We start from the raw sequence: 16,316 nt of genomic DNA on the forward strand, positions 1-16,316 counted from the left end.
TTGTGTGATCAGTCCACGGGTCATCATTACTTCTGGGATATAACTCCTCCCCAACAGGAAATGCAAGAGGATTCACCCAGCAGAGCTGCATATAGCTCCTCCCCTCTACGTCAGTCCCAGTCATTCGACCAAGAATCAACGAGAAAGGAGTAACCAAGGGTGAAGTGGTGACTGGAGTATAATTTAAAAGATATTTACCTGCCTTAAAACAGGGCGGGCCGTGGACTGATCACACAACAGAAGAAAGGAATTTATCAGGTAAGCATAAATTATGTTTTCTTCTGTTATGTGTGATCAGTCCACGGGTCATCATTACTTCTGGGATACCAATACCAAAGCAAAAGTACACGGATGACGGGAGGGATAGGCAGGCTCATTATATAGAAGGAACCACTGCCTGAAGAACCTTTCTCCCAAAAATAGCCTCCGAAGAAGCAAAAGTGTCAAATTTGTAAAATTTGGAAAAAGTATGAAGCGAAGACCAAGTTGCAGCCTTGCAATCTGTTCAACAGAGGCCTCATTCTTAAAGGCCCAAGTGGAAGCCACAGCTCTAGTGGAGTGAGCTGTAATTCTTTCAGGAGGCTGCTGACCAGCAGTCTCATAGGCTAAACGTATTATGCTACGAAGCCAAAAAGAGAGAGAGGTAGCAGAAGCTTTTTGACCTCTCCTCTGTCCAGAATAAACGACAAACAGGGAAGAAGTTTGGCGAAAATCTTTAGTTGCCTGCAAGTAGAACTTGAGGGCACGAACTACATCCAGATTGTGTAGAAGACGTTCCTTCTTTGAAGAAGGATTTGGACACAAGGATGGAACAACAATCTCTTGATTGATATTCCTGTTAGTGACCACCTTAGGTAAGAACCCAGGTTTAGTACGCAGAACTACCTTGTCTGAGTGAAAAATCAGATAAGGAGAATCACAATGTAAGGCTGATAACTCAGAGACTCTTCGAGCCGAGGAAATAGCCATTAAAAACAGAACTTTCCAAGATAACAATTTTATATCAATGGAATGAAGGGGTTCAAATGGAACACCCTGTAAAACGTTAAGAACTAAGTTTAAACTCCATGGCGGAGCAACAGCTTTAAACACAGGCTTGATCCTAGCTAAAGCCTGACAAAAAGCCTGGACGTCTGGATTTTCTGACAGACGCCTGTGTAACAAGATGGACAGAGCTGAAATCTGTCCCTTTAATGAACTAGCTGATAAACCCTTTTCTAACCCTTCTTGTAGAAAGGACAATATCCTAGAGATCCTAACCTTACTCCATGAGTAATGTTTGGATTCGCACCAGTATAGGTATTTACGCCATATTTTATGGTAAATCTTTCTGGTAACAGGCTTCCTAGCCTGTATCAGGGTATCAATAACCGACTCAGAAAAACCACGTTTTGATAAAATCAAACGTTCAATTTCCAAGCAGTCAGCTTCAGAGAAGTTAGATTTTGATGTTTGAATGGACCCTGTATCAGAAGGTCCTGTCTTAGAGGTAGAGACCAAGGCGGACAGGATGACATGTCCACTAGATCTGCATACCAAGTCCTGCGTGGCCATGCAGGCGCTATTAGAATCACTGATGCTCTCTCCTGCTTGATTTTGGCAATCAATCGAGGAAGCAGCGGAAAGGGTGGAAACACATAAGCCATCCCGAAGTTCCAAGGTGCTGTCAAAGCATCTATCAGAACCGCTCCCGGATCCCTGGATCTGGACCCGTAGCGAGGAAGTTTGGCGTTCTGGCGAGACGCCATGAGATCTATCTCTGGTTTGCCCCAACGTCGAAGTATTTGGGCAAAGACCTCCGGATGAAGTTCCCACTCCCCCGGATGAAAAGTCTGGCGACTCAAGAAATCCGCCTCCCAGTTCTCCACTCCCGGGATGTGGATTGCTGACAGGTGGCAAGAGTGAGACTCTGCCCAGCGAATTATCTTTGATACTTCCACCATTGCTAGGGAGCTTCTTGTCCCTCCCTGATGGTTGATGTAAGCTACAGTCGTGATGTTGTCCGACTGAAACCTGATGAACCCCCGAGTTGTTAATTGGGGCCAAGCTAGAAGGGCATTGAGAACTGCTCTCAATTCCAGAATGTTTATTGGAAGGAGACTCTCCTCCTGATTCCATAGTCCCTGAGCCTTCAGAGAATTCCAGACAGCGCCCCAACCTAGTAGGCTGGCGTCTGTAGTTACAATTGTCCAGTCTGGCCTGCTGAATGGCATCCCCCTGGACAGGTGTGGCCGATGAAGCCACCATAGAAGAGAATTTCTGGTCTCTTGATTCAGATTCAGAGTAGGGGACAAATCTGAGTAATCCCCATTCCACTGACTTAGCATGCATAATTGCAGAGGTCTGAGGTGTAGGCGTGCAAAAGGTACTATGTCCATTGCCGCTACCATTAAGCCGATCACCTCCATGCATTGAGCTACTGACGGGTGTTGAATGGAATGAAGGACACGGCATGCATTTTGAAGCTTTGTTAACCTGTCCTCTGTCAGGTAAATCTTCATTTCTACAGAATCTATAAGAGTCCCCAAGAATGGAACTCTTGTGAGAGGAAAAAGAGAACTCTTCTTTTCGTTCACTTTCCATCCATGCGACCTTAGAAATGCCAGAACTAACTCTGTATGAGACTTGGCAGTTTGAAAGCTTGAAGCTTGTATTAGAATGTCGTCTAGGTATGGAGCTACCGAAATCCCTCGCGGTCTTAGTACCGCCAGAAGGGCACCCAGAACCTTTGTGAAGATTCTTGGAGCCGTAGCCAATCCGAATGGAAGAGCTACAAACTGGTAGTGCCTGTCTAAGAAGGCAAACCTTAGATACCGGTGATGATCTTTGTGGATCGGTATGTGAAGGTAAGCATCCTTTAAATCCACTGTGGTCATGTACTGACCCTCTTGGATCATGGGTAAGATTGTCCGAATAGTTTCCATTTTGAACGATGGAACTCTTAGGAATTTGTTTAGAATCTTTAAATCTAAGATTGGCCTGAAAGTTCCCTCTTTTTTGGGAACCACAAACAGGTTTGAGTAGAACCCTTGTCCTTGTTCCGACCGCGGAACCGGATGGATCACTCCCATTATTAACAGATCTTGTACGCAGCGTAGAAACGCTTCTTTCTTTATCTGGTTTGTTGACAACCTTGACAGATGAAATCTCCCTCTTGGGGGAGATAATTTGAAGTCTAGAAGGTATCCCTGAGATATGATCTCTAGTGCCCAGGGATCCTGAACATCTCTTGCCCAGGCCTGGGCGAAGAGAGAGAGTCTGCCCCCCACTAGATCCGGTCCCGGATCGGGGGCTCTCGGTTCATGCTGTCTTTGGGGCAGCAGCAGGTTTCCTGGCCTGCTTGCTCTTGTTCCAGGACTGGTTAGGCTTCCAGCCTTGCCTGTAACGAGCAACAGCTCCTTCCTGTTTTGGTGCAGTGGAGGTTGATGCTGCTCCTGTTTTGAAGTTCCGAAAGGGACGAAAATTAGACTGTCTAGCCTTAGCTTTGGCTTTGTCTTGAGGTAGGGCGTGGCCCTTACCTCCTGTAATGTCAGCGATAATCTCTTTCAAACCGGGCCCAAATAAAGACTGCCCCTTGAAAGGTATATTAAGTAATTTGGACTTAGAAGTAACATCAGCTGACCAGGATTTTAGCCACAGCGCCCTACGTGCCTGTATGGCGAATCCTGAGTTCTTAGCCGTAAGTTTGGTTAAATGTACTACGGCCTCCGAAATGAAGGAATTAGCTAGTTTAAGGACTCTAAGCCTGTCCGTAATGTCGTCTAGCGTAGATGAACTAAGGTTCTCTTCAAGCGACTCAATCCAAAATGCTGCCGCAGCCGTAATCGGCGCGATACATGCAAGGGGTTGTAATATAAAACCTTGTTGAACAAACATTTTCTTAAGGTAACCCTCTAATTTTTTATCCATTGGATCTGAGAAAGCACAGCTATCCTCCACCGGGATAGTGGTACGCTTAGCTAAAGTAGAAACTGCTCCCTCCACCTTGGGGACCGTTTGCCATAAGTCCCGAGTGGTGGCGTCTATTGGAAACATCTTTCTAAATATTGGAGGGGGTGAGAACGGCACACCGGGTCTATCCCACTCCTTAGTAACAATTTCAGTTAGTCTCTTAGGTATAGGAAAAACGTCAGTACTCGCCGGTACCGCAAAGTATTTATCCAACCTACCCAGTTTCTCTGGTATTGCAACGGTGTTACAATCGTTGAGAGCTGCTAAGACCTCCCCTAGTAATACACGGAGGTTCTCCAATTTAAATTTAAAATTTGAAATATCTGAGTCCAATCTGTTTGGATCAGAACCGTCACCCACAGAATGAAGCTCTCCGTCCTCATGCTCTGCGAGCTGTGACGCAGTATCAGACATGGCCCTAGCATTGTCAGCGCACTCTGTTCTCACCCCAGAGTGATCACGCTTGCCTCTTAGTTCTGGTAATTTAGACAAAACTTCAGTCATAACAGTAGCCATATCTTGTAATGTTATCTGTAATGGCCGCCCAGATGTACTAGGCGCCAAAATATCACGCACCTCCCGGGCGGGAGATGCAGGTACTGCCGCGTGAGGCGAGTTAGTCGGCATAACTCTCCCCTCGCTGTTTGGTGAAATTTGTTCACATTGTACAGATTGACTTTTATTTAAAGTAGCATCAATACAGCTAGTACATAAATTTCTATTGGGCTCCACCTTGGCATTGGAACAAATGACACAGATATCTTCCTCTGAGTCAGACATGTTTAACACACTAGCAAAAAACTTACAACTTGGTTATAATCTTTTTTAGCAAAACACGTACTGTGCCTCAAAGAGGTACTAACGATTAAATGACAGTTGAAATAATGAACTGAAAAAAACAGTTATAGCATCAAACTTTAAAATAACAAAACTTTTAGCAAAGGTTTGTTCCCATTAGTAAAATAACAATAATTAAATTTGACATAAAAAATACAAAGCAACGTTTTTATTCACAGTCACTATAAGAATTCTCACAGCTCTGCTGAGAGAATTTACCTCCCTTCAAAGAAGTTTGAAGACCCCTGAGATCTATCAGAGATGAACCGGATCATGCAGGAAAAATAAAAGTAACTGACTGGTATTTTTTGATGCGTAGCAAAGAGCGCCAAAAACGGCCCCTCCCTCTCCCACACAGCAGTGAAGAGAAACGAAACTGTCACAATTAAAGCAAAAAAACTGCCAAGTGGAAAATAATGCCCAAATATTTATTCACACAGTACCTCAGCAATGTAAACGATTCTACATTCCAGCAAAAACGTTTAACATGATAAATAGTTATTAAAAAGGATTAGTGACCTTTAACAGAGTAGTTCCGGTGAAATACCATCCCCAGAATACTGAAGTGTATACATACATGTCATTTTAACGGTATGGCAGGATTTTCTCATCAATTCCATTCAGAAAATAAAAACTGCTACATACCTCAATGCAGATTCATCTGCCCGCTGTCCCCTGATCTGAAGCCTTTACCTCCCTCAGATGGCCGAGAACAGCAATATGATCTTAACTACTCCGGTTAAAATCATAGTAAAAAACTCTGACAGATTCTTCCTCAAACTCTGCCAGAGAAGTAATAACACGCTCCGGTGCTATTTTAAAATAACAAACTTTTGATTGAAGTCATAAAAACTAAGTATAATCACCATAGTCCTCTCACACATCCTATCTAGTCGTTGGGTGCAAGAGAATGACTGGGACTGACGTAGAGGGGAGGAACTATATGCAGCTCTGCTGGGTGAATCCTCTTGCATTTCCTGTTGGGGAGGAGTTATATCCCAGAAGTAATGATGACCCGTGGACTGATCACACATAACAGAAGAAATTAGGTTTATTTTTGGCCTTGAAAGGCCGATCCTGAGGAAGGGCGTGGCCCTTACCCCCAGTGATATCAGAGATAATCTCTTTCAAGTCAGGGCCAAACAGCGTTTTCCCCTTGAAAGGAATGTTAAGTAGTTTGTTCTTGGAAGACGCATCAGCTGACCAAGATTTCAACCAAAGCGCTCTGTGCGCCACAATAGCAAACCCAGAATTCTTAGCCGCTAACCTAGCCAATTGCAAAGTGGCGTCTAGGGTGAAAGAATTAGCCAATTTGAGAGCACTGATTCTGTCCATAATCTCCTCATAAGGAGGAGAATCACTATCGACCGCCTTTACCAGCTCATCGAACCAGAAACACGCGGCTGTAGCGACAGGGACAATGCATGAAATTGGTTGTAGAAGGTAACCCTGCTGAACAAACATTTTTTTAAGTAAACCTTCTAATTTTTTATCCATAGGATCTTTGAAAGCACAACTATCTTCTATGGGTATAGTGGTGCGTTTGTTTAAAGTGGAAACCGCTCCCTCGACCTTGGGGACTGTCTGTCATAAGTCCTTACTGGGGTCGACCATAGGAAACAATTTTTTAAATATGGGGGGAGGGACGAAAGGTATACCGGGCCTTTCCCATTCTTTATTTACAATGTCCGCCACCCGCTTGGGTATAGGAAAAGCTTCTGGGAGCCCCGGGACCTCTAGGAACTTGTCCATTTTACATAGTTTCTCTGGGATGACCAAATTGTCACAATCATCCAGAGTGGATAATACCTCCTTAAGCAGAGCGCGGAGATGTTCCAACTTAAATTTAAATGTAATCACATCAGGTTCAGCTTGTTGAGAAATTTTCCCTGAATCTGAAATTTCTCCCTCAGACAAAACCTCCCTGGCCCCATCAGACTGGTGTAGGGGCCTTTCAGAACCATTATCATCAGCGTCGTCATGCTCTTCAGTATCTAAAACAGAGCAGTCGCGCTTACGCTGATAAGTGGGCATTTTGGCTAAAATGTTTTTGATAGAATTATCCATTACAGCCGTTAATTGTTGCATAGTAAGGAGTATTGGCGCGCTAGATGTACTAGGGGCCTCCTGAGTGGGCAAGACTCGTGTAGACGAAGGAGGGAATGATGCAGTACCATGCTTACTCCCCTCACTTGAGGAATCATCTTGGGCATCATTGTCATTGTCACATAAATCACATTTATTTAAATGAGAAGGAACTCTGGCTTCCCCACATTCAGAACACAGTCTATCTGGTAGTTCAGACATGTTAAACAGGCATAAACTTGATAACAAAGTACAAAAAACGTTTTAAAATAAAACCGTTACTGTCACTTTAAATTTTAAACTGAACACACTTTATTACTGCAATTGCGAAAAAATATGAAGGAATTGTTCAAAATTCACCAAAATTTCACCACAGTGTCTTAAAGCCTTAAAAGTATTGCACACCAAATTTGGAAGCTTTAACCCTTAAAATAACGGAACCGGAGCCGTTTTTAACTTTAACCCCTTTACAGTCCCTGGTATCTGCTTTGCTGAGACCCAACCAAGCCCAAAGGGGAATACGATACCAAATGACGCCTTCAGAAAGTCTTTTCTATGTATCAGAGCTCCTCACACATGCGACTGCATGTCATGCCTCTCAAAAACAAGTGTGCAACACCGGCGCGAAAATGAGGCTCTGCCTATGATTTGGGAAAGCCCCTAAAGAATAAGGTGTCTAAAACAGTGCCTGCCGATATAATCTTATCAAAATACCCAGATTAAATGATTCCTCAAGGCTAAATATGTGTAATATATGAATCGATTTAGCCCAGAAAAAGTCTACAGTCTTAATAAGCCCTTGTGAAGCCCTTATTTACTATCTTAATAAACATGGCTTACCGGATCCCATAGGGAAAATGACAGCTTCCAGCATTACATCGTCTTGTTAGAATGTGTCATACCTCAAGCAGCAAGAGACTGCTCACTGTTCCCCCAACTGAAGTTAATTCCTCTCAACAGTCCTGTGTGGAACAGCCATGGATTTTAGTAACGGTTGCTAAAATCATTTTCCTCATACAAACAGAAATCTTCATCTCTTTTCTGTTTCAGAGTAAATAGTACATACCAGCACTATTTTAAAATAACAAACTCTTGATTGAATAATAAAAACTACAGTTAAAAACTAAAAAACTCTAAGCCATCTCCGTGGAGATGTTGCCTGTACAACAGCAAAGAGAATGACTGGGGTAGGCGGAGCCTAGGAGGGATCATGTGACCAGCTTTGCTGGGCTCTTTGCCATTTCCTGTTGGGGAAGAGAATATCCCCACAAGTAAGGATGACGCCGTGGACCGGACACACCTATGTTGGAGAAAAGGGCATAATAAGGAAAAAATGAGGCAGTGTCTTTGCCACCTTCACTAAACTGTTAAAAAAAAAAAAAAAAAAAACAAGCCAACAAGTATCACAAACACAGAACAAGGCAGATAAAAGGAATGAAAGGAGAGGAAAATAGATGTGCAATGCATATTTAGAACGTTAAATGTTTATGTGAAAATAGATCACACAGTTGAAGAGAGGATAAATTATTAGATATTCAAATACCTTCTAATTCAATGGAATCCGTAATGCTGAACAAGCCGTGTACTACGTAATGCCCAGGACAAATTATGACCAGATCGCCTTCATAGCAAGCATTCACTGCAGCCAATGGATCATTGTGAAACTGTGAAAGTAAATGGCACAAAACAATGATCAAATAAAAAAATACCAATTAAAATCAACTACAAATTTTCCTGTCCCCTAGCTAATACTCCCCATTGATATCCCTGTCCTCAGAGGCCTTATTCTTAAATCGACAAACACAAAAACATAAATTATGCTTACTTGATAATTGTAATTCCATCGTGGGGAGGAGAGTCCACGGCTTCATACATTACTTGTGGGAATTAAGAACCTGGCCACCAGAAGGAGGCAAATACACCCCAGCCAAAGGTTTAAATACCTCCCCCACTCCCCCCCTCATCCCCCAGTCATTCTGCTGAGGGAACAAGGAACAGTATGAGAAACATTAGGGTATAAATGGTGCCAGAAGAATATATTAAAATTTAGGTTCGCCCGTCGGAGATACGGGCGAGGGCCATGGACTCTCCTCCCCACGATGGAAATAAAATTATCAGGTAAGCATAATTTATGTTTTCCATCTAAAGGGGAGGAGCGTCCACAGCTTCATTCATTACTTGTGGGAACATATACCCAAGCTTTTAGAGGACACTGAATGAAAACGGGAGGGTAAAAGGCAGACCCTTAATCTGAGGGCACCACAGCCTGTAGAACCCTTCTCCCAAAAACGGCTTCCGCAGAAGCAAAAACGTCAAATTTGTAAAACTTAGTGAAGGTATTCAAGGAGGACCAGGTAGCCGCCTTGCAAATCTGCTCCATAGAAGCCTAATTTTTGAAGGCCTAAGATGAAGCTACCGCTCTAGTGGAATGAGCCGTAATCCTCTGAGGAGGCTTAATTCCCGCTGTCTCATAGGCCAAGCAGATCAAGCTCCTCAGCCAAAAAGACAAAGTAGCAGAAGCCCTCTGACCCCTGCGCTTCCCTGAACATACAACAAAAAGTGATTTAGATTGTCTGAAATCCTTTTTGGCCTGAAGATAGAATTTCAAAGCACGAACCACATCCAGATTATGAAGTAACCTCTCCTTAGGAGAAGAAGGGTTAAGACATAAAGGAACAACTATCTCCTGATTGATGTTACGGTTAGACACCACCTTGGGGAGAAACCCCAAGCCTGTGCGAAGAACAGCCCTATCCGCATGAAACACCAGATAAGGGGGCTCATATTGCAAGGCCGCCAGCTCAGAGACTCTGCGTGCCGAAGCAATGGCCAACAGAAAGAGAACCTTCCATGAGATTTTTTTTTGTCAAGAGAATGCATAGGCTCAAACAGAACCCTTAAGTACCAAGTTTAAGCTGCAAGGGGGAGCAGTCTGCCTAAAAACAGGCCTGATTCGAGTCAGAGCCTGAACAAAAGATTGGATGTCAGGGAGATCAGCAAGTCTTCTATGCAACAGAACAGATAAAGCCAAAATTTGTCCTTTTAGGGAAGTAGCGGCGAGACCCTTCTCCAAACCCTCTTAGAGAAAGGACAAGATCCTGGATACCCTCACTTTGTGCCAAGGGTAGCCATCACTCTCACACCAGGACAAGTAAGTCCTCCACACCTTATGATAGATGCGTCGAGTGACCGGCTTTCTTGCCTGAACTAGAGTTTCAATCACATTCTCAGAAAAAAAAACAATTTATGCTTACCTGATACATTTATTTCTCTTGTGGTGTATCCAGTCCACAGATCATCCATTACTTGTGGGATATTCTCCTTCCCAACAGGAAGTTGCAAGAGAATCACCCACAGCAGAGCTGCTATATAGCTCCTCCCCTAACTGCCATATCCAGTCATTCGACCGAAAACAAGCAGAGAAAGGAGAAACCATAGGGTGCAGTGGTGACTGTAGTTTAAAATTTAAAAATACCTGCCTTAAAATGACAGGGCGGGCCGTGGACTGGATACACCACAAGAGAAATAAATTTATCAGGTAAGCATAAATTATGTTTTCTCTTGTAAGGTGTATCCAGTCCACAGATCATCCATTACTTGTGGGATACCAATACCAAAGCTAAAGTAGGGAAGGGACAAGGCAGGTACTTAAACGGAAGGTACCACTGCCTGTAAAACCTCTCTCCCAAAAATAGCCTCCGAAGAAGCAAAAGTATCAAATTTGTAGAATTTAGAAAAAGTGTGAAGCGAAGACCAAGTCGCCGCCTTGCAAATCTGTTCAACAGAAGCCTCATTTTTAAAGGCCCATGTGGAAGCCACAGCTCTAGTAGAATGAGCTGTAATCCTTTCTGGAGGCTGCTGGCCAGCAGTCTCATAGGCTAAGCGGATTATGCTTCTTAGCCAAAAAGAAAGAGAGGTTGCCGAAGCCTTTTGACCTCTCCTCTGTCCAGAGTAGACAACAAACAAAGCAGATGTTTGACGAAAATCTTTAGTAGCTTGTAAGTAAAACTTTAAAGCACGAACCACGTCCAGATTGTGTAATAGACGTTCCTTCTTTGAAGAAGGATTAGGACACAAAGACGGAACAACAATCTCTTGATTGATATTCTTATTAGATACCACCTTAGGTAAAAACCCAGGTTTGGTACGCAGAACTACCTTATCTGCATGGAAGATCAGATAAGGAGAATCACATTGTAAGGCAGATAACTCGGAAACTCTACGAGCCGAGGAAATAGCTACCAAAAAAATAACTTTCCAAGATAAAAGTTTGATATCTAAGGTTCAAACGGAACCCCCTGAAGAACTTTAAGAACTAAATTTAAGTTCCAAGGTGGAGTAACAAGTTTAAACACAGGCTTGATTCTAACTAAAGCCTGACAAAATGCCTGAACGCCTGGAACATCCGCCAGACGCTTGTGCAAAAGAATAGATAGTGCAGAAATCTGTCCCTTTAAGGAACTAGCTGACAATCCTTTCTCCAATCCTTCTTGGAGAAAAGATAATATTCTGGGAATCCTGACCTTACTGCATGAGTAGCCCTTGGATTCACACCAATAAAGATATTTACGCCATATCTTATGATAGATTTTCCTGGTGACAGGCTTTCGTGCCTGAATTAAGGTATCAATGACTGACTCGGAGAAACCACGCTTTTATAAAATCAAGCGTTCAATCTCCAGGCAGTCAGCCTCAGAGAAATTAGATTTGGATGGTTGAAAGGACCTTGAAGTAGAAGGTCCTGTCTCAGCGGCAGAGTCCATGGTGGAAAGGATGACATGTCCACCAGATCTGCATACCAAGTCCCGCGTGGCCACGCAGGCGCTATCAAGATCACTGACGCTCTCTCCTGCTTGATTTTGGCAATCAGACGAGGGAGCAGAGGAAACGGTGGAAACACATAAGCCAGGTAGAAGGACCAAGGCGCCATGAGATCCAGTTCTGGTGTGCCCCAACGATGAATCAATTGTGCAAACACCTCCGGATGGAGTTCCCACTCCCCCGGATGAAAAGTCTGATGAAATCGAAAATCCACCTCCCAGTTCTCTACACCTGGGATATGGATAGCTCTGATAGGTGGCAAGAGTGAATCTCTGCCCATCGCTAGGAAACTCCTTGTTCTCCCATGATGGTTGATGTAAGCCACAGTTGTGATGTTGTCAGACTGAAATCTGATGAACCTCAGAGTTTCTAACTGAGGTCAAGCATGAAGAGCATTGAATATCGCTCTCAGTTCCAGAATATTTATTGGAAGCAGCGACTCCTCCTGAGTCCATGATCCCTGAGCCTTCAGGGAGTTCCAGACTGCACCCCAACCTAGAAGGCTGGCATCTGTCGTTACAATTGTCCAATCTGGCCTGCGAAAGGTCATACCTTTGGACAGATGGACCCGAGATAGCCACCAGAGAAGAGAATTCCTGGTCTCTTGATCCAGATTTAGCAGAGGGGACAAATCTGTGTAATCCCCATTCCACTGACTGAGCATGCAGAGTTGCAGCGGTCTGAGATGTAGGCGTGCAAACGTCACTATGTCCATTGCCGCTACCATTAAGCCGATTACTTCCATGCACTGAGCCACCGAAGGGCGAGGAATGGAATAAAGAACACGGCAGGAATTTAGAAGTTTTGATAACCTGGAGTCCGTCAGGTAAATTTTAATTTCTACAGAATCTATCAGAGTCCCTAGGAAGGAAACTCTTGTGAGGGGGGATAGAGAACTCTTTTCCTCGTTCACCTTCCACCCATGCGACCTCAGAAATGCCAACACTATGTCCATATGAGACTTGGCAATTTGGAAGTTTGACGCCTGAATCAGGATGTTGTCTAAATAAGGGGCCACTGCTATGCCCCGCGGCCTTAGGACCGCCAGAAGCGACCCCAGAACCTTCATAAAAATTCTTGGGGCTGTAGCTAACCCAAAGGGAAGAGCTACAAACTGGTAATGCCTGTCTAGGAAGGCAAACCTGAGAAACCGATGATGATCTTTATGTATCGGAATGTGAAGATCTTTTAAATCCACTTTAGTCATATATTGACCCTCCTGGATCATAGGTAGGATGGTCCGAATAGTTTCCATTTTGAATGATGGAACTCTGAGGAATTTGTTTAAGATCTTTAGATTGGTCTGAAGGTTCCCTCTTTTTTGGGAACCACAAACAGATTTTAGTAAAATCCCTGTCCCTGTTCCTCCTATGGAACTGGATGGATCACTCCCATAACTAGGAGGTCTTGTACACAGTGTAAGAATGCCTCTCTATCTGGTTTGCAGATAATTGTGAAAGGTGAAATCTCCCTTTTGGAGGGGAAGCCTTGAAGTCCAGAAGATATCCCTGGGATATAATTTCCAACGCCCAGGGATCCTGGACATCTCTTGCCCACGCCTGGGCGAAGAGCGAAAGTCTGCCCCCTACTAGATCCGTTACCTGCTGCTGTCTTAGAGGCAGCAGCAGGCTTTTTGGCCTGCTTACCTTTGTTCCAGGCCTGGTTAGGTCTCCAGACCGTCTTGGACTGAGCAAAAGATCCCTCTTGCTTTGCATTAGAGGAAGTTGATGCCGCACTTGCCTTGAAGTTTCGAAAGGCACGAAAATTAGACTGTTTGGCCCTTGATTTGGACCTATCCTGAGGAAGGGCATGACCTTTTTCCTCCAGTGATATCAGCAATAATCTCCTTCAAACCAGGCCCCAATAGGGTCTGCCCCTTGAAGGGAATGTTAAGCAGCTTAGACTTTGAAGTAACGTCAGCTGACCATGATTTAAGCCATAGCGCTCTGCGCGCCTGGATAGCAAAACCAGAATTCTTAGCCGTTAGTTTAGTCAAATGAACAATGGCATCAGAAACAAAAGAATTGGCTAGCTTAAGTGCTCTAAGCTTGTCAAGTATGTCATCCAATGAAGTCGCTACCTGTAAAGCCTCTTCCAGAGACTCAAACCAGAACGCCGCAGCAGCAGTGACAGGAGCAATGCATGCAAGGGGCTGTAGGATAAAACCTTGTTGAATAAACATTTTCTTAAGGTAACCCTCTAACTTTTTATCCATTGGATCTAAGAAAGCACAACTGTCCTCGACGGGGATAGTAGTACGCTTTGCTAGAGTAGAAACTGCTCCCTCCACCTTAGGAACTGTCTGCCATAAGTCCCGTGTGGTGGCGTCTATTGGAAACATTTTTCTAAAAATAGGAGGGGGAGAGAACGGCACACCTGGTCTATTCCATTCCTTAGTAATAATTTCTGTAAACCTTTTAGGTATTGGATAAACATCAGTGCACACCGGCACTGCATAGTATTTATCCAGTCTACACAATTTCTCTGGCACTGCAATTGTATCACAGTCATTCAGAGCAGCTAAAACCTCCCTGAGTAACACGCGGAGGTGTTCAAGCTTAAATTTAAATGTAGAAATATCAGAATCAGGTTGAATCATCTTCCCTGAGTCAGAAACATCACCCACAGAAAGAAGCTCTCCTTTATCAGCTTCTGCATATTGTGAGGCAGTATCAGACATAGCTCTTAATGCGTCAGTTTGCTCTGTATTTCGTCTAACTCCAGAGTTATCTCGCTTTCCTCTAAATTCAGGTCGTCTGGCTAATACCGCTGACAGTGTATTATCCATGACTTCCGCCATGTCTTGTAAAATAAACGCTATGGGCGCCCTGGAGGTACTTGGCGCCATTTGAGCGTGAGTCCCTTGAGCGGGATACAAAGGATCTGACACGTTGGGAGAGTTAGTCGGCATAACTTCCCCCTTGTCAGATTCCTCTGGTGATAATTTTTTTAAAGACAGAATATGATCTTTATTGCTTAAAGTGAAATCAGTACATTTGGTACACATTCTAAGAGGGGGTTCCACCATGGCTTTTAAACATAATGAACAAGGAGTTTCCTCTATGTCAGACATGTTTGTACAGACTAGCAATGAGACTAGCAAGCTTGGAAAACACTTTAAATCAAGTTAACAAGCAAATATAAGAAAAGGTACTGTGCCTTTAAGAGAAACAAATGTCAGAATTTGAAAAACTGTGAAAAAAGGCAGTAAATCAAATGAAATTTTTACAGTGTGTATAATAAGCTAACAGAGCATTGCACCCACTTGCAAATGGATGATTAACCCCTTAGTTCAAAAAACAGATAAAAAAACGATAAACGTTTTTTTAACAGTCACACCAACTGCCACAGCCTTGCTGTGGGCCTACCTTCCCCAACAAACGATTTTGGAAAGCCTAAGAGCCCTTTAGAGATGTCCTATAGCATTCAGGGGACTCCTGGAGGAAGCTGGATGTCTCAGTCTGTAAAAGTTACTGCGCAAAAAAGCGCTAAATTAGGCCCCTCCCAATCATAGTAACACAGTGGAAAGCCTCAGGAAACTGTTTCTAGGCAAATTTAAGCCAGCCATGTGGAAAAAACTAGGCCCCAATAAAGTTTTATCACCAAAGTATATATAAAAACGTTTAAACATGCCAGCAAACGTTTTATATTGTAAATATAAAAGAGTATTACCTCAGAAAGTAAGCATGATACCAGTCGCTATTAAATCACTGTATTCAGGCTTACCTTACATAAATTTGGTATCAGCAGCATTTTCTAGCATTCACATCTTCTAGAAAAAATCTTAACTGCACATACCTCATAGCAGGATAACCTGCACGCCATTCCCCCGCTGAAGTTACCTCTCTCTTCAGTCATGTGTGAGAACAGCAATGGATCTTAGTTACAACCTGCTAAGATCATAGAAATCACAGGCAGATTCTTCTATTTTTCTGCCTGGGACAAAATAGTACAACTCCGGTACCATTTAAAAACAACAAACTTTTGATTGAAGCAAGATAACAGCCACATTACACCACTTTCCTCTTACTACCTATATGCTTGTTGAGAGTTGCAAGAGAATGACTAGATATGGCAGTTAGGGGAGGAGCTATATAGCAGCTCTGTTGTGGGTGATCCTCTTGCAACTTCCTGTTGGGAAGGAGAATATCCCACAAGTAATGGATGATCCGTGGACTGGATACACCTTACAAGAGAAATGACCGTTTTTCAGACCCGCTCTCTGTGCTGCACTGAGTATAATGGTGCGGTCGGGCCGGGCTGTGAATAGACAGCTGGCCAGATGCGCTCTGTGTAAAAAACAGACCCGCTCATTAGAGCACATAGAGCAGGTCTGAAAAACTGTCATTTTTATAAAAATTCACAGGGAATATTAGGTTTTATAAAGCTGCTGCTAATATAATGTTATATAATTCTGCACTATGTGCAGAATTATATAACATTTTTTAGGTTTACTGGCCCTTTAAATAACCAGCTTTTTAATGGGTGTGGCTTTTTACCTCTATTTCAAACTCTCCATTCTCAGACTCGGGTTGGAGCCTATCCAGTGTTAAACATTGCAGAGTGCTTATGGACATTGGTTTTGACACCACATGAACAACTTTTCCACCGCGAAACCATTT

At 43.4% G+C, this 16,316-nt stretch overlaps 1 protein-coding gene across 1 annotated transcript in view; it reads right to left on the reverse strand.

The window, feature by feature from the left end:
- Positions 1-16,316, reverse strand: part of SHCBP1 (SHC binding and spindle associated 1) — a 422,105-nt gene that overhangs the window by 245,220 nt on the left and 160,569 nt on the right. The window contains exons 6-7 of the mRNA XM_053719355.1: positions 16,194-16,305; positions 8,417-8,537 (exon numbers count right to left, since the gene is read on the reverse strand). Of these exons, the coding sequence (XP_053575330.1) occupies positions 8,417-8,537; positions 16,194-16,305 (233 nt within the window). The remainder of the gene's footprint in view (positions 1-8,416; positions 8,538-16,193; positions 16,306-16,316) is intronic.

The sequence above is a fragment of the Bombina bombina genome, chromosome 1 (assembly GCF_027579735.1).
Source record: "Bombina bombina isolate aBomBom1 chromosome 1, aBomBom1.pri, whole genome shotgun sequence".
Lineage (NCBI taxonomy): Eukaryota > Metazoa > Chordata > Amphibia > Anura > Bombinatoridae > Bombina > Bombina bombina.